General features: G+C 36.0%; 1 protein-coding gene across 13 annotated transcripts in view; it reads right to left on the bottom strand.

Moving 5' to 3' along the window:
• The window catches only part of TCF12 (transcription factor 12), a 288,403-nt gene that overhangs the window by 9,884 nt on the left and 258,653 nt on the right, over nucleotides 1–19,866 (bottom strand). For 6 of the 13 annotated variants that reach the window (XM_048865834.2, XM_048865832.2, XM_048865831.2 and 3 more), the window contains 6 exons: nucleotides 19,691–19,769; nucleotides 13,968–14,041; nucleotides 12,916–12,987; nucleotides 11,909–12,115; nucleotides 2,182–2,296; nucleotides 29–200 (listed from right to left, as the gene is read on the bottom strand). In XM_048865834.2, the coding sequence (XP_048721791.1) occupies nucleotides 29–200; nucleotides 2,182–2,296; nucleotides 11,909–12,115; nucleotides 12,916–12,987; nucleotides 13,968–14,041; nucleotides 19,691–19,769 (719 nt within the window). The remainder of the gene's footprint in view (nucleotides 1–28; nucleotides 201–2,181; nucleotides 2,297–11,908; nucleotides 12,116–12,915; nucleotides 12,988–13,967; nucleotides 14,042–19,690; nucleotides 19,770–19,866) is intronic. The other 7 variants (XM_048865833.2, XM_048865836.2, XM_048865835.2 and 4 more) reach the window with 2 other exon arrangements.

Raw genomic sequence — 19,866 nt, forward strand, 5'->3', positions numbered from 1 at the left:
GTCCTTTGCTGGCATACCAAGATCATACCTCGTTCTTCCTCTCGATGAAACTTTGATATCCTTTTGGGAGGATTCATCATCTGATTTCATGTCATCAGATGAGGGAGGTTCGTGTATATTTTCATCCTTCTCCTTATGTTCTGACTTGATTTCTGCTGGACCTATGGCCACAGACTGGCTCTGCAAGCCACCTGACAATGCTGCAAACACACACAGCTCAGTATAAATAATACTCAGGAGAACAGCCCCCCTTCATGCTGGAAAATATAAGTGAATCGCAAGTGAGTTTCCACCTTGTTGTTTATTAAGATAGAGAAGGGGGGTGGGACAAGCTTTGGAGAGGCCTGAAGGTTAGGGTGTGAGGTTGCATGGTAAGGAAGGTGAGACAGGGATAGGCAAGGAGTGACGGTTGAAGAGGACTGGAGGCGAGTGGAGAAGAAGGAGGTGGGGTAGGAGGTCAGTGGAAGGAACTGAGCAGTGGCAGTGTGGATATGAGAAGGGTTATGGGGACATACTGTACTTGACTTTTGTGTTGTGGAGCAAACAAAAGGAGGTAGCAATCAAAAGGAGTGGCTGTCAGAGGACTGCATATCTGGCAGTAACACTGTAACCTTTTGATCTACCCCACTAACAACGCACATGAGCTCTCTCATGGAAGAGAACCATTAACCTCAGATAAATACACTCTTTGGAATTTATTAGACAAAACTTATTCGATAATATAATTGGTAAAGTTAGACAGAAATATTTCATAATATTTCATAATATTTCATTGTGATTATGTCTCTGAATTTGACCAAATTCACTACTGTTTGTTTTTAACTCTTAAGGTAAGATGTACCAAATTCAACTGCTACTATATCATTTTCTCTGAAGAACCCTTGATTTTGGAATTCACTCCCCATCCTCTTGCTCCAAAGTAACCTAAACTTGTTGACCTTCAGAGCGTGTTGCAAGATCATTTACTTCTCTGGCCTTTGGGAGGGACTGAGATGTTTGCGGGTGGCCGATGAATTTTTACTTTCCTATATTCAGAGGAACGGCTGGTAGATTTATGTTCGGGGTTGATCTATTTTGACTATCATGCTTTAATCTTTGAGTTTTGTATATTTAAGCTATAGGCAAGTGCCTAGAGCTTTCACATATCAGCACTCTAATTATAAACGGAAACGATTTACAGTACTGAACAAATCATTTCTGTCCACTGCTATGCATGAAACCTAGGTTTAATGCTCTATACACAGAGTGCGAGGCTCTGGGAAGATTATTCAGTATTTAGTGAAAAACGTTTCCTGGGGAATACAATGACACAAGACATCTGATAGAGAATACTGGATTGCATTTCAGGAGTATTATTTGGCATAGAATGTAGAGGTTTGGTGAAAGCATGCATCAGCATGCAAAAGCTTGTGTTAGGATTAAGGCAGCTTCCTGCAGAGGGAGAAATATACATCAGCTGTTAGTGATAGAGCTGATGGTGCAAAAACAGTGGAAAAGAATGTACGCAGTTATTGATCAAGACTCCTATATCAGAGCTAGTCACAGCACAGCTATTTGCAATCTAGCAAGCAGAGCTGACAGAATAAGGAGGGCAGGACCGGATCTATATGATGTGTTTAAGCTCAATATATACAGATATATTTAGTGCAGTAAGCAACTCCTGCACATTAAGTATGAAATGCAAACCCCAAACAGCACAGGCATGCTGGTGCATGAATTGCCTTCTTTTGTATGGCCTACTTTCCAAGCTAAGAATTGAGGAAGCCTCCCCACAGCACTTTAGGGTTTTTGTCTTTATTGGTCATGTGTTGAAATACAGGCTTGTTGTGTATTATAAAAATCACATTTGTCAGATTCCTCTGGCTGATTTACAAATGGCAACCAAGCGCTGCAAAGGGGTTCTAGCCAGTTCACTTCAGCTGGAAGAATCGTGGCTGTAATGTGAGGTCTCACATGGAACTTGGATCAGGGAGTGGCATGAAACAGGGTTATCCCTGAATTCCTATAAGAATCCAGAGCTTGGTGAAATGGGTAATCAATAGAAATTAAGTCATAAGTCACAAATTACGTGCATCATCCATTTTATCTATGTATTTATGCATATTTACCTAAATCTATAGCATTCTTGTCCCTGGATTATTAAAAAGCCTAATTTACCACTGAATAGTACAGTACAGTTACCTCTGTAATTGTCTTGTGTTTTATTATTTAGTTCTGTGCTCTGAGCAGACACTGTACTGGGCAGGACTGAATGGTTGCTGTTGAGGCTGACACTTTCTTCCCGATGAGTTCCAGCCTAAAGCAAAGAGAAGCAAAACTGTTCCCATCACCAATTTAATCCAAGGAAATAATCCATAGTCTAAATTTGCACTCAACATTGATGAAAAATACGGGGTGTTTCTATAATAGAAAAACAACACCTGTAAGTATGTTGATAGAGTGTTAAAGCTTTTTTAAAAATCAAGAATTGTAGTCTAAAATAGTGTGAAATGAGACATTAATATGGACATACTAGAAAATGCAGATTTTCTTTCAGGTGAAATATTTGTAAACTGTTGCCTAGTCTTTTACATAGTATACAAAGTGTTCCAAAATTCCACACTTCACATATCCAAGATTAGATCTACTGATGGATCAACTCATGTGAATAAAATTGTGCACATGCTTAAGTATTTGCAGGACTGGGGCCTTGAGTCAGCAAAGGAAAGCTATAGCTGAAAGAGACTATATATTGGACTAAACCACTGGATTACACCATACTGGATTAGATAACTGTTCCAGGCAGTGACCAAAACCCAACTATAATTGTACAACAGCCTAGCAAATTTTCAGAGTCATACCATGGAACAGGGATTTTTTTTTCCTGAAGCATAAGATTTGATTTCCATTGGTTTAGTTTGCGTAGCTGTGAACTTTAACAGTCATAAAATTGTGTTCTTTAAATAAAGTCCTACTGAATTAATGGCCTTGACCTCATGTGCCAGGGATCAAAAATCAGCTAAACCCTTGTTCTTGTTTTATGAAATAAGATTAAAGAAGAACACGATCTATTGTCACAATACCTTTATGTTATGTAAGTACTCAATAAGTACTCTCATTCTCCTTCTTTCCAGGCAAATATGGTAATATCTATCAGTCACATTACAGTATGTAATCACATGAAAGAACAGCAGTCTCTATCTTCATTGTCCCTCTCAGGACCTTTTCAATCTCTACTCTTTCTTAAAATGAGGTGACTAAAACTGAACCTACTTCTAACAGATGTGTGCCTAAAGATGAGGAGTCTTAAAAAAATTAATTCAAGTTTTGCATAAACTTGGACTAATGATACTTAACACCTATGTATATGAGCGAAGGATATACACATTTATTCACTTCCGATGAAGTGAGCTGTAGCTCATGAAAGCTTATGCTCAAATAAATTTGTTAGTCTCTAAGGCGCCACAAGTCCTCCTTTTCTTTTTGCAGATACAGACTAACACGGCTGCTACTCTGAAACCTGACATTTAGATTTTTGTTTTTAGCAGGCAAATTCATTAGAAAACTGCTTCCCAGTAATGAAAACTCTTCATTGCTATCCATTTAAACACTTTTACCTTAAAAATTTACATTTTAAAAAAAATTATAAAGAGGAGATAATGAAAAATGCAACCTGAGTTTAAAATCATCTGGAAAACTTGCTTATTAAAGCTTCTAATTTCTTGACACACAAGCCTTGGGAAACATTTAGTTTTAAAACAAAAACCAAAATAATGCAATTAACAGTAAAAAAACTAAGAGGAAAAGACCAAGGTTACGGTCATTATTTTATACTTACAAAAATTGGCTACAGATGAGGCTTTTTATTGCAACAGTAGCAAACATGTCAACTAGAAGATTAAGCCTTTAATTAAATAGGTTTATTGCCTGGAGTTACACATGAGAACCACTGTTTTTCAATAAATCCTTCAATCCTAGTAAACTGCTGAGCTTTGAATCCCTCTTGAGTAATTAATGCAGCTTTTACCTTTCATGTCTTAGTATGGGTTTTGCCCAGAGAGAGATAAATACCCTTATGCAAGTTTATCCTTTGTTTAATATACACTGTTTTCTATGAGCTAACACACAGGAACAAGAAAGGAATTAAAAAAAAAAAAAAAAAAAAAGCAAGCAAGCAAGCTAATACCAGGTCATTCTGGTCTGTTATTTGTATCTATTGTTTTGTATCCAATAATCCATCACACAAAGCAAGATAGCTCGGCACTATTTACAGTGTATTTGCTGAGAACATGCATTATCTTTTGTATGTACTAGTGTTTATTTATGAGAAAAGTTCTACTGGAGATACAGTCATCTCAATCCTGCTCACTGCAGCCAGTGCAAATTCTGTGATTGATTTCAGTGGGAGCACTGGCAGCCCTGGGCTCTGAAAATTCAGCCTACAATACAAAACAATCCTCTTCACAAAAAGAGAACGTGAAACTCATTCTTTAAAAAAAAGTTTTTAATATAAGACTTAGCTATATTCTGCCCTGAAGGTTTTGTGCTTTTTTCATTCTGGTTATGCTTAATCCTAACACATGAGGGTGCTTTTATTCAAGCTACAGACATCAGATGTCTTCAGGGGCAAGTAAGCTCCAAAACCTATTTACAAAAAAATCTTCAAGCAATGTACAAACATAACATAACAGCTGACAGATTCTTGGCAACTTTAAAATCTAGTGATAATCTAAAAATGACAGAACAATAGATCAATTCTGACAAATTCAGAAAATAGATTGGAAATTAAAAAAGCTGAATCTAACACTAGGTTCCAGTACCTGGAAATGTATGCTCACAAAATTGAAGCAAACAACTGTGGCTAATGAGCTTTGCAGAAAAATTTTACTTCAAGTATTTCATATTATTAAATTGACCAGCACATCAAAAATGTGTTCATTCTGGTCTCAAGTATGTGATTTAAACTGAAGATTAGACAAATTTTAAATCAAGATTGGATGTTCTCCTAAAGGATCTGCTCTAGGAATTATTTCGGGGAAGTTCTATGGCCTGTGTTATAAAGGAGGTCAGACAAGATGAGCACAATGATCCCTTCTGGCCTTGAATAATCAACTGAATTAAAAGTTAACAGTGAGAGATGACAGTTGTACGTAGTTGATTAACACACAAGTTTTCAAGAACAGTACAGGTAGGTGAACTTTAATTAACTTTAATTTAATTTAAAGATAGAGCCCCAAGAAGAAATGCTTTAGATCCAATATAACAGCTTAATTTTATAAATTGTACTCTGCTGCTCTCTCTCTCTCTCTCTCACAGCTTTCATATTAACCAGAGAAATCACCCTCACACACCCAAACACTGAAATTCTAATTAAAGGACTGATTCTGGGAGGGTCTCAGCCAGAATCTCCTAAAAGGTGCCCAATGCCTTCAATTCCCACTGATTTCTATGCACGCAGTTCATCAAAAGGCTTGGGCCCCCTTAAGAAGATGTGAAAAGCTTGCAGCACCTTAACTTTCCTTTGTAACTGAATCCTAACTCAAATGATTTCACCTTTTCATCCCATCAGCACGTTTAATGCTTTCTTTGGGCTGTGTGTGTATGTTTTCCCTCTTTTTAGTAAATGAACATTGGGATATTTTTAGTAATAAACGCTTCAAATACAAAAAGAAAAGGAGTACTTGTGGCACCTTAGAGACTAACCAATTTATTTGAGCATGAGCTTTCGTGAGCTACAGCTCACTTCGAAGTGAGCTGTAGCTCACGAAAGCTCATGCTCAAATAAATTGGTTAGTCTCTAAGGTGCCACAAGTACTCCTTTTCTTTTTGCGAATACAGACTAACACGGCTGTTACTCTGAAACCTTCAAATACAAAATGTTTGTTAAGACTCTGCAGTTCTCCCTAAGACTGTTTCAGTATGTTTTTTGCATTGCAGCTACAAACACCAGTTACAGAAATACACTTAAAATAATATCTTCATAAGAAAAACAAAAACATTTGCATAGCAGTGGAAGTATTTACACATGTATCACAAAACAAAACAAAAAACCCCCACCATCCTGTTATATCACACTACAGCAGAATGGGACTTGTTTGAAGCACGCAATCTGGAATATTTCAGCATAATGAAGTTAGCAGAACTCTCTCTTTGTAACTTGATTCCTCTCACAAATGTTTCTCTTCTATTTCCTGGAAAATTTAACTTTCACAGTCACTGTTGTCCCTTTTAACCCTTGCTCACCATATCCCTTAAGCTTTTACTCTAATCTTTATACCACATTAGAATGGGACTGTCCACATGCACAACAGGTGTACAAACAGTTCTTTGTCTTTGTCTCAGAGCGGCCTGCTCACTAAGGCCAGATAGGATGGCGTTTTAATTGTTTGGCTCATTAGCATACAGCTGACAGCCTGCTATTTGAGTGAGGAGGGTTGATCCTCATGCAATACTTGTCTAAATTTCAATAATTGTGAACCTTCTCTTCAGAATAAAAGTCAGACTCCAAAAAATGACATAATTTTGCCTTGTGGATTCTCCTTCTCCATTGCTGTACTTACACTATGGCACTCACGGAGGGATTTGTTTTCATTTAGTTTGATCAATGGGTTTAGTTCTCACAACAGAAAAACGTTAAGTCTAATGAGTTGCTCCACAACAAGAAGAATAAAACAATGGCAGACAATGAAAAAACCTGCATGTGAGTAAAGGTGAACTAATTCTAGATCTCATTCAGTCTAGCTGTGTAAACAATAGTGCATGGACTACTGATTATGCCAAGTACGTAACTTTAATCCACATCTTGATTATTTGTGCATCCCGAGGCAATTCTCCTAATGTAGTTTATTGAAAGAGGTGCTCTATTATACGTAAGGTGGTGCCAGTGTGTCCATTATAATGGATTTGCAGGATTTAATTTTTTCAAGCAAAAAAGGATTGTTCTGAACTTTAACTTAGACGTTTTCATGTTTACTTCTAAGTAAACCTTAAAGATACTTCAATTTTCCTTTATATTCCATTTTTATATATTGAAATCAGTTGACCAAGACATGCTTTATGACTCTGTAACTGAAAAACAGTTTAAGAAAAATCTGGGAAGCCAATCAACCTAAAATGTAATACAAATATCTTAATATTTTTCAAAGTAGTTTAGGTATTTACCATGTGTGGTAGATACATTACTTTTTTTTGTTATCTACAAAAGCACATATTTTCACTAAATTGCAAACCACAAAAACTCCCAAAGACATGTTGAAATCTATTGGGTAAATGAGGGTTTTAAAAATGCTCTTTAAAAGTATTTACATGATATAGAGCAATTATTATGGGTTACTGAGTGAATAATATTTATTTTAAAATGTTTCTAAATACAGGCATACATGGATAATCCATTCATAACATGATTGTAAACACTGACTACTTAATCTAAAGTTTCTTATAGTTAAATTTTAAAAAAATGCATTTGCAAACTGATTTGGATTAACCGGATATGATTTATGAATTTAAATAGTGGGCTGTAGTAATCCTAAAGGGCCATGGAGAAAAGAGGTTTTCTGCAAAGTATTTTTGATGATATAATTAATGAAAAAGTAGATGAAACATAAAAACTGTGTTAGACTATCCTAAGTGGGGAAGTTTTAGAATGATATGTAGGAAAATAAACCCATCTCCTGTTAAGTATAGTTTTGCTTCACATGCTTCACTCTAAATATTAAATTCAAACCATCAGGAGGCATAACTCACAAAAGCTGGGAAACTGAGAATTAGTCTTCACCTACATAGATAGGCCAGAGAGTTGAGCTGGACAACGTTATCAGAGGGGTAGCCATTTTAGTCTGTATCCACAAAAAACAACGAGGAGTTCGGTGGCACCTTAAAGCATTTGGGCAAACGCTTCCGTGGGTAAAAAGCCCACTTCTTCAGATGCATGGATTTTTTAGCCAAGAAAGCTTATGCCCGAATAAATCTGTTAGTCTTTAAGGTGACACTAGACTCCTCGTTGTTTTTGAGCTGGACAACTGTACTTAAGGACAGTTAAACTCTGTTACGGTTAAAGCAGGTTCCAGCTCTGGTAGAAATCTGGACTAAATGGTTTTTGAACTACATGACCTGGTCAATTTGGCCACAACCAAGTTTAAAGTATGCTGAGTGCAGATGTTAAACTCAGCAGACACACCTGATGGAGCTCAGGAGTCAAAATTCTAAACTCAGCCCCAATTCCACAAGTTGTTCTATGTGAATATAGTCTCTATAGAGTTGCACTGACATCAATGGAGACCTGTGCACAGACAGGGGTTGGACTGGACAGAGCAGCTTGGGGCCTTAAATTGCCCTTTGGTGAAGAGGTATTACAGCAGATATGGTATATCCTGCAAAGATCACCCACTCTTCGGAGATTCCTGTTGCATCTGGGAACTCATACCCAGTGAGGCAAAATTCAGTTATTACTATTATATTTATAGTTATTGACACTCTTGGCAGCCATCTTCTATCTGGACCAAAAGAACCCAAAAACCCCACCACCATTACTGACTTGATAAAAATATTAAAAAGTAACAACAGAGTGAGCTAAGGATTGATTTTCATCCTTAACTCAGTTTCCTGGCTTTTATCAATCCATGCTGTGCCCTTTCCATTATATTACAGACCAGTAAACAGAAAACACACTAACTGGCCATATAATATTTGATGACTTTTAGTTATTAAAACATTTCCTTGAATAAAGACCACAGTAAGTGTAATGGACAGCCCTGCAAAATAGAAACTAAGGACATTCAGAGAGCAGGAAATGAAGCCAACTGGAGTTTTAAAATAAACCTGGCTCAAAAATTAAGCAAATGTTAAAATAAAACCATGTCTGGCTACACTAATTACATAAAAAGGAGTTAAATTACTCATTTCCTAGCTTCTTCTGCCAAGATCATCTTCTTCTAGGGAAATTTAATTTATTATTATTATTAAAGAGCTAAAACGTCTTGTATTCAGATTTTGCAGAAGATGAGGTTTCATTTACTGCTAAATCCAGATGAACATAATTCTTTGGGTAGAGAAATACATTCCAAATCATAAAAACCTTATCAATGTTGATTTCTTCCATTAACATATGCATTGTGTTGGCTGATAAAAGCTTATTATTTCCTTAATGTAAGTTTTATGGAAGGTTCCTCCAAAAACATAACAGAGATATACCACTACGTGCATCCGACGAAGTGGGTATTCACCCACGAAAGCTTATGCTTCAACACGTCTGTTAGTCTATAAGGTGCCAAAGGACTCTTTGCCGCTTTTACAGATCCAGACGACCATGGCTACCCCTCTGATAAAAGAGAGATTTAGTTACTGAATAAGCAAACAAAGGCCCATCTCTTAAAACCCAGTACACACATCATATAAAACTCTCTTTCTCTCTCATTAGAATTCTTCCTCCCATTTGCTTGTGTTGATACCATTTAAAAAGAAAAGAATGATAAAATAAATAAAGCTTTCCAAATTAACAGATTGTGGAATACTGCATCTATGGCCTTCCTATGTATATGTATGGACCATATACATTTTGGTCACTACTGTACCAAAAGAACAGCCAGTTGGTATACCGCTAAGCCTAGATGCCAACCTCTGCTATGCACTTTCTTGTTTTCCTGCCCAAAATTACATTTGCTGCTTTATTCTTTGGATTTTTTTTTGTTTGTTTTAGATGGATGGATAGCAACTCTCAATCAAAAATAAAAATCCAGTACAGTATTACAGAGCTAGTCTACAATCACCACACAACCACGTTTAAACAATTTAAGCCGATTTCCTGAGGAGCTGGTTTATAATATAGTTTGGCCAGCAATTTTCCATTGATACATATTTTGCTAAAACTTTATAAAGCTAATCCTAGCCTAGTCTAGAACACAACTTTTTAAAAAAGCATCTCAATACACTTTGGCATCATCTACACTTGACTGACTATGCCCAGTTTAGTGGGAAATTCAATATGTTTCTAACCTATATATTGGGCCAAAGTTTGCTGTTGGTTACACTAGATTTATACTCATAACCAAAAGCAGCACATGAAATATTTTGCTCAATCTCTTTTGTTCGAACCCTCTGTCTCTCTTTTAATCCTGCATTTTGTTTTCCAACTGGTTAATTTGTTACCCCTCCACCCTTTTGAAAGATACTTCCACAAGGGAGCAGGGAATTAGTTTCCTGCTCTACAACAGCCGTCATATCCTATATACTCTGATGCACTCTAAAATGCTTTATGATGGTGTATGGCATTTCAAAGAATGTGCTGATTGTTTGAGCATCTTTAAGGTGGGCAGATGTCGCCATGGCTCAACACAAATCACGGATCAGCCACAACTCATACACATACCAAAACAGGAGGATATACTAACCACGTAAACAAATTCAGAGTGAAGAGAAAGATCAGAAGGTTTCACACCCCAGACAGAAAAATCTCCTTTGCTAAAACAGTATTGTCACTGCAGTTTCAGAGAAACACATTATTTCAACTAAAAGGGCTACAGTTTTCCACCATAAATACACAACTTCAGTCTCTATGTACTGGAATACCATAAAATTCTCCCATTTACAGCATTCCTTAAATGCATGGGCAACATAAAGAAGAGAGCATTCTAATTTCAAAGATTTTATACATAACCCGCTTCATTACTTAAAGCCTGTTGTGAAATGATGGGAATGCCTGAAGTTGCATATGCTGCTGAACCGCCCCCTACTCCCCTCCAAAAAAAACCAAAAAACCCAAAAACCAAACGTTTACAGGAAAGTACCAGCCTCTTTTGAGGTTTACTGCGCTGGCTCTAAAATTAATATAAATGGATATCTGACCTCTGAAGGAGAACACATGGAACTAATTCTGTTTTACAGAATACAAACCCTTAAGCAATTGGGGTACCTAATTATTTTGATGATAGGTGAAATTTTACCTTGATCACCCAGTACCCAGCTGTGAATCTGTTTTATAATAGAAAATTTCATAGCATGTAACTGGTCTTTAAAATTATGGTGTAAACATGCAAACACATGGCACACCAAAATAAGCATTTTAAAAAAATTTTTTGTTTAAGCTTGGGGTGGGGGGAGGGTGAAGGAAGCAAAACGTTATGAGCAGATTTAATTTGCTATGTAGTGTAATGCTTTCAACAAATATTTTTGATCTACAAAAGAGTTAATGCCATTTTTCTCAGAATGGTTCACATGTTAAAAAGAAACTAAAAAAGATAGACTGAATTATTTCACTCTTCTTAAGGATTAATCTAAAACTGGTTTCCTCTTGATTGTTACTTACACTACAGCTGTGCTCAAAACCCGTTTTCATTTGGAAAAAAAAAGAAGTTAAATTTTGAGTCTGTACACATTATGGTTCCACATTCCAACAGCTTCCTTCCAGTCTTCTGCCAGCATCTGCTATTGAAGACTAGTTCCAATTTACAATAAACAGCTTTTCCAGACCAGAACGCTTGAAATTCTGTCCTTCTTGACTGCTTTTCCCACTCAATCTCCCTATTCACCATTTCAAGGAGAAAACTGTTCTGCCAATTATTACACATCTGGAAAAAATGCATGTATAAGCTCAAATGCTCTCAGCAGAAAGTCTCAGCTTTCTGCATATGGTCACAGCAGGATTTTATGGGCCACTGACCAGGCCAAAGTCTAAGTTTTTCTCCTCTTTCCCTCCATGCCCCACCACCCAAATCCCCTCTAATTGGAAACCAGTAGCAGGTGCAGCAGTCTGCCATTTCTTTTTCTACCATCAATGCACCTCTAGTATTCTTGATAAATTTCACAGAAAGTGTACATTGCACAAATTCCAGTCAAGCTGTAACTTTTTAGGCTCTACTATGATTTAAAGAGATTAGAAGGCAACCGTTACAGACAAAACACTTATTTATTAATGTGTTTTTTAAAAAAATATTACCATTGAAGCTTGTCGATTGGTTGTGACAAGGCTAGATGCTCCATAATTTGAGTTTAGGCTTCCAATTGGCCCATTATGGGATGGCCCCAATAAACTATGTATGTCTCCATGGCCACCTGACAGGCTTGTTGAAGGCCCCACAGCATGGTTTCGTAGCACATGGATGGCATCATCAAGTCTGTCCAAGCGATCCTCCATTCGAGACTGCTGTTGAGAGTTAAGAGGAGCACTAAAGGTCATTTATTATATACATCTGCTTAATTCATTATATTGTAATGGTTTCTACTTTGGGAGATATGCAAGACAGCAAATGAAATGCAAAATGAAAAAGGAAGGCTTCAGAAGCACCTACTAGCACTATAAATAAACTGGAAAAAGACTAAGATATCTAGAGATGTGAAATGAAAGCCATCTCAGAAACAAAGAGATGATTGCTTCTTAAAACAAAGCTTACTATAAGGTCAATAATGCTATTTAGTTTCTACTACACAGCCTGAACAGAAAAAAAACCCAGAATGAGTACCAAAACTAAAAAGCCTTGTAGCACATGAGAAAAAATATAAAATCAGTATCACCATTTGGGCAAAAATTCCTAATGAGAATTCAGAAAGGTAGTGACTTTTTTGAGGGTATATGGTTACAGAAGCCAGATATGGGTTTAGCCCAAGGCTTTAAGTGATTGTGTTCCAAATCCAACTCTACACAAATTCCAAAATTTTGTTATAAACTTCAGAAATTAAATGTATGAACATATGTTGGAGTATTTTCCCTAGTAAATGCACAAATTCTGTACACTGCCACAAAATAGTTCTCTATGTCTATCTTTATTGTTTCTCTAGAGAAATAAGCAAAGATGATTCTGGTCTTGCAGTGCTCTAGAAACTAAAATGGCAAAGTGTTGGAGGCAAAAGACTGGACACACACTGTGCTAATTTAAGATTTTAATAGAAATATGTAAGTAGAATTAACTGAAACACAAAAAGGCACCATCTGAAGAGAAATAGTACCTCACAGACATCCTTTAAGAAGGACATTGCATCTTGCAAATGCTCGTGAAGTTGCTGCTCAACTCGATTTTTCTGGCAAAGTCAAGACAGAACAGGAAGCAAAGCACAGGTTAAGATTAATTCAAAAAAGAGGTGAGGAAACAGCTGATGTGCATGTCAGCATAAAATGTTAGTCAAGTTAATGCAACAGAGATCTGATTATATTAAGGTATGAAAAGGCTAAATGCTCAACACTGCAGTTATAATGTTAGCATTCTAAGATGCACATATTGTTTACATATAATTGCAAAATGTGTGAAGAAAAGGAAATTGATTTCTTTTATATTTATTTCTGTTAGTTACAGAAAAAAGGAATTATATATTTTTGGAAACTAGAATTATTAACAACTAACCAAAGCCTTGCTCAATATTCTATCAGTTCTTTTTCCCCTTCCTGACACTGTACCAGCAAAGGAAAGACAGCAACTAAAACCCTTCAGAGATTTTTCAAACCTATTACATGCAAATTCCTCCCATCCCCCCAATACTGTAGTTTCTTTCCTGTGTTTTCTTCTGTATAGAAAGTCTGTCCTTTTCAGTACAATATAGTAATTAATGTTCCCCAATAACAATAAGTTAATAATACTTAAATGTAAAAATGTCCAATTGTAATACGTTAGTCATAGTATAATGAGAAAAAACCCATAGGATTACCACATAAGAAAAAAAAAGTAGATATAAATGCAAAGATATTAAATCTTTTACTTTATCTTTACTCTACAAAGTGAGCTTTAGATAAGAATTAGCTATGGGTTTGTGAAAAGGTACTGGAATCTCCTAACAGTGTTTTAGCACCAGCTGTCCTTAGGATAGAAGCCTGATGCCCAAGGAACAGATGGTGAAAGACACACCCTACATGTCTTATATTGTTCAATTGAACCAGACCATTTGTTAGCAAAGAATTCATTTGTAATGATATCCTACTGTTTTCATTAATGATATGCAGGATTTATACAAAAATGAACCTTCAACTGTTAGCTAGAAAGTAATATGTAGCTTCAAACAATTCTTACCAAAGAGTGGAGAGAGTTTTCATAGTTTGGAGATGAGGGAGCTTGTCCTCCAGTCCTAGACCACTGACTGGCCCCTGCCAAAATTGTACAGGTTAACACACACATTTATGAACCAAACATACACATTTTAACATCGTGAAATTATAACATAATTTGTATGAAGACAGGGTAATTTAAGGGTTGGCAAAGGAGATCAAGTTTCTTCATTTTTCTTTGTAACTGACAATTTTCAGATAACTGGCACCTGCAATTTTAATGTTTCTTGTTGATGAAAAGATCCCAGGTACTGTTACTTATTATATACAAGTTATATCTTCTGATTTTCAAAAAAGCCAGTGGACTAATGCAGTTAATTATACCTGTGAAGCTCCTGTCTCTTCCCAGTATCATGATAAAAATGTTATTGAATTTTGTTTTATATTAGTGATGTGCAATTATGCCCTTGTGGCAGTTAAGAGTATATACTAGTTTATTTATAACTAAAAATCAGCTGGGTGTGGAACTGAAGATAAAAATTGTTTTGTATGTCATTTCTCCATGACATCTCTCATTAAGTTGCAAGCGTTACTTTGCTTTGTTTTATTCTAAATTAATTTTTTCCATCTACTCCAACTGAAATCTTTCTGTACACATTACGCATGTCACATTTAGGAAGCTAAAGATATATATATATATATGTATAAGATAAATATGATCTGGCTGTTATCTCAGATGTATTTAAGGTAAATTAGAACAAGTTTCATTTCAGCTGAAGAAAAACAATTCTTTATCTATGAAGCAAAGTAGCAATTTTATTCAAATTACCCATATATTTATTGCAAGTTTAAAATATAAACATTCTAATCTGCCATATAGAATATTCACAACCATGTACAATTTAGGAATAAATAGATATGAACTGCAATGACTGAAAAAGAACTTTCTAAACACAAAGCCTGACGTAGTACATGTATTTTTCTCATCAGCTAACAATGCATCTTTTATAAAGGCTACATGTATTTCTATGTCCATTAAAGACAGCTTCCTTTTAGCCATACAAATGTAATAATAAAGCAATTACATTAATAAATTATGGACATACAATCCAAAACAACTCATTAAAGGAAGAGCCTGGGGCTCGTTCCTTTAACAACAGCCATAGCTCTGTTCCTGGAAAACCGGGAAGAAGTTTAATAATGTTATAGTTCCTTTGTTCAGTGATCCACAAACAGTCACCCTTTAAAACAAGGGTTTCATTTAAGAAAAGGACTGCATACTGCACAACTGCAAAAACATCTCAGATATCTCCTTTCAAAATTTAAGTTAAAAAGAGGATCTCTGATTTCATACAAGCACCTTTCTGCCATGACTGTACTAGGATTTTCTCTCAAAATAATTATCAGAGTACCAGAGTGTAACCACAAATTTTCACCTCGTACAGCTATTCTTGGTCTTGCATCTATAATCTCCTCAGCATTACCTGTCACATCCTACTTTTGAGGATAATACTTAGTTAAATCTTACAAAAATGTTGTCTAAATATCTTTCAGAATTTTTAGGCTCAGCTCGAGGATCATACCAACCCAATGCCAAAAAGCCATTTTAGGAGACAGCAACTTCTTATGGAAACCATTAATTGCAGCTTTAACAAGTGCCAGTTACTGATAGGAGGGAATGAGTACACCACTCCCTAAAGTAGTATTCTAAATATTAGTCAGAAAGGAATAAATAAAAGCAGAATGTAAACTGAAAACCTCAGGAAAGAAAGCAGCCTACTTATCTAATCAGAACATGAATCTTCTAAACCTGCACATATTCATCTAGCGTTCGATGTACTACTTCATTTTGGACAACAGAGGTGTTGTTCACTATAATTATGCCCAGAGCAAAACTATTTGGCTGGGTCCCCTCACAAAAATATCTGAGTGCAACCTGCAGTTAATGCAACCTGCACACTTCTGGTAATAATGGGGGACTTTTCAATATTACTGGTGTATTTTGTTTCCATGGCCATGTAGGTTGCCAGATGGCACTAATTTCCTGCTTGCCTCTCCCCACTCCCTCTTACAGAAGTTTGTTCATGAAAAAGCATTCTGGCACCACTAGCCCTGCAATTAATAACTGCAGCTTTTGGTGCAGCACCCACATAACAGTAGGAAAAAACAAATAAGCCAAAGAAGTGAAGATTTCCAAGGATCATATATGACAACCTCAATGCTGTTGTTTTCACCTTCCCATCCCAGCCTTCCCCAACTCCTTACCTTTCAAACATATGTTAGAGCCAGCAATGGGCTTCCCCCCGCCCTCAAAGTTCACTGAGTGAATGCCTCCAATCCCATAGGAATGGATTCTCAAAATGCCAGGGCTCCAATCATGCAAATGTGTACATGTGTAACTTTACACACGTTATAGGTCCATTGATGCCATGTTGAAAAGTCATGCATGTGAGCAAGTTTTTGCAGACTGGGATTCAATTCAGGCAAGGGAAGGTGAGACAGAGGAGTTACCACTGCTCATGATTTTACTGTTAGTTCACAATATTTGGTGTTTTTCTTAAAGCTCCAGCTCTTGGAGTCTTCTTGTTATGGCAACTCTTTTTGTAAAGACATGAGCATCTCTAGTCCTGTTGCTGTTGCAAAGAAAAGTTTGGGAATGTGAACCTAAAGACTCAAAAGTCAGAAGGCAAATAAAAAACACTAAAGTTATCATTTTAAAAAGATCTGTCGAGTTTTAAGGCAACCTCATTATTTCTGAATGCTTGATCCCTGGTCCCTAATTAGCAATGAAAGAATGAATGAGTTATCAGTTACCCAAGCCTAGAATAACTAGACTAATAAATAAACAAGGCCTTTTAATTATATAAAAGAGAAGAGAGGTGAACTCTAAGAATACCATTAAACGTGTCAGCAGCCATTTTAGATTTGGCAAAAAATATCACTATTCACCCTATTTCACTGAAACTATTTTTTGATTGGGGTTTCTTTCCACCAACGATTATAACAAATATGAAGTGTTTTAATACACTATTCAGAAAACGCTATTTTTTATTTTAGGATACTTCATGTGTTTACTTTTTAATACTTTTATCAAGTCAGTAATGGTAGTGGGGTTTTTGGGGTTTTTTGATCCAGATAAAAGATGGCTGCCAAAAGTGTCAATAACGATAAATATAATAATAACAACAACTCTGAATTTTGCCTCACTGGGTATGAGTGGCATAGCTAGGAATAGGACCCAGCATTCCTAACTCACAAGTGAGGGTAATTAACCATTGGAACAACTTATCAAGGGTTGTGATTGATTCTCTATCACAGGCAAATTTAAAATCAAGGTTGGAGGTGTTTCTAAAAGAGATGCTGGTCTCTCCCCTGAAGAGGATCCCAGTGCTATTTGGTGGAACCTACTAGTGGGTTACCAATTAGAACCTAGAAATAAGGCTGGAATCAGGTTGGGAATACTGGGGGGCTCGCCAATCACTGCAGAATCTAGGAGACAAGGGCAGTGGTGCTGGGGCAGAGTCAGAAGTGCAGGGACTCAAGTCTCCATTCCCCAAAACTGAAAGTTAGTTCCACCAATGAAAGTCATTCAAGAAAGTCTACAGTGCTCACAAAGATTAAGTGGTGTGGAATCCTTAATCAGGAACCCCAATTTGGATCTTTTTCACAGTAACTACTTTAAAATGTTTTACTTACTCTCCTCTATCCACAAAGCACCCCCCTTTCAAGTTTTGCCTCGTTGTTAAAAGATAAAAAAATATATACTGCATAAACTTATAGGCTCTGACCTGCCATGTCAGCAGAACAAGGATACACAAGACATTTTTCTTCAACTGTAACCACTGAATCAAAGAAATGCATTAATCCCTTCATTACGCAGTTCAACATGCATTTTTCAGTTATTACAGAAAAAACACCTAAAGCAGCTGTTCAGGTATGCCATGTCAGCCAGGAGACGTTCATTCATCAACTGAACGCATGGAAAACTAGCACAGCATCCACTAAATATGGCCAAAAGACTGGATGAGGTGAGTTTCTTTGACACTTTTTTTAAATGCAAAGACATTTACTGATTTACTTCTCTAAATTACAAGACACTTGGAGTCAAGGACACTCGACAACTTCCACTATCAACAAATTTAAAAAAAGAAAAAGCCCTTGTTGAAAACTGGTCAGCAGGGAAAGGAAAATCAATGAGGAGTTTGTGTGAATACATCCGATAACAGCGAGTGGGAAAATAGGCTGATGTAAAAAATGTCAATAATTTAAAAAAATTGTACTACAGGAATGAACAGGGTTAAAGTTACATCATCCTGCCCATAATTCCAGTTCTTTGTTAAACAACAAATTTAAGTCAATGGGGCTTTCACAATCCTCTCTATGTTCAGAACAGCTGTTCAACTTTTACTAGACAGCTGAGGCCACAGTGTCTGTGAAAGCTGCAATACTCACTAATAGCTCTAAGCAGCTGCTCATCGTTCATCTCCACACTGGAATGCTTCTTACCAAATTCACACGACTAACACAAAGTGTGGGGGTCAGAAATGGCTGCAATACAGAGTACGTATTTTGAAAACAGCAAGTATGTTCCTCACATTATGAAAACGTTCATGAGAAATATGAATGAAAACCTGCCCCACCCAAAAACTGAATGACTTCACAGGCTACTGTATTTTCACCACAGGGAACGCACAGCTTGTTTTTGAAAGCTATTCCCCTATTATCTTGTATGCTGTTCTGAAAAAAAGATCACTGAGTGCTGTTTCTCTCAAATGGTAGAGAAAAACATTTAACAGAGTACAGACTTTTTAACATGTCAAGTTTTACTATTCTGTATTTACAAATAAGATTACTATTATGTGAGAACTTCAAATTCCTAGCAAATGAGAATTTTTTTAAATAATTGGCCAAAAACAGCATAAAATAATTATGCAAAAATGATATTGGACTTATTATAACTTTAATAGCAATAAGTATTTGTATTACAAACAAGGAAAGAAATACATCAAGGTATTCCCCTCAAATCTGTTAAATCTAGGCTTGGGAGGATTAGATTTTTAGTAGTCAACATTTGTAAATATCAAGTTCATTATCCTCATGCACCCAGAGATGATATTCAAAATTTGCAGACAGGCAAAGAAAGAAAAATGTTGCTTGAGAACCTATAAGAATTTGATCTAAGGATATTTATTTTGTATATTTTGACAGGATGTTGACAATTCATGTTTTAACAGCTATAAAGTTTTAACTTTTTGAATTTCAATGTCTACTATAATTAAATCATTATTGTCTGAATCCCTACTCTAACTCCCCCTGTAATTTCCCATAACCATGAAAATTTAAACGGATAAAATAAAAAAATGCTTCAACCCCAGAATTTCATGTAAGTTTAAAAATTTAAACAGATAAGCATATTTTAAAATGCTAAATAATAAACATGATATATCCATCAAAATTGTAAAAAACTAAAAATCAACTTCTGCCAAGACTAGTTAAATCAGACAAACAAAAGGGTTTGGAGTGAGGTTTTTTTGGCTAAAATTTAAACAAGCAAATACATTAATGAAAACCATTTTTAATCAAGGTACAATACAAGTACATTGTACAAATGATAGATTGAAAGTTTACTGTAACAGCCATATTGCCATTAGATATGCATGGAAAGTACCACAGATTTCATTGTGAAGTCAAACTAACGAGGAAGTTTTCAAAAGAGCAAATAAAATACTGACAAGTTGTAGATCCTACCTGTGAGAGGTGATGGTGATCCAACTGGTGTTGATGGATTTGATGGAAAACTACTGCTGGTATGGTCAGGAGAATAAATCTAACAACAAAAGGATGCACATATCTATCAATACATGTGACAGCTAATAAAAAAAAATAAAAATCTGTTGATTCGGACTCATTTTTATACTTTCAGT

The sequence above is a fragment of the Caretta caretta genome, chromosome 10, assembly GCF_965140235.1.
Source record: "Caretta caretta isolate rCarCar2 chromosome 10, rCarCar1.hap1, whole genome shotgun sequence".
NCBI classification, from domain to species: Eukaryota; Metazoa; Chordata; order Testudines; family Cheloniidae; genus Caretta; species Caretta caretta.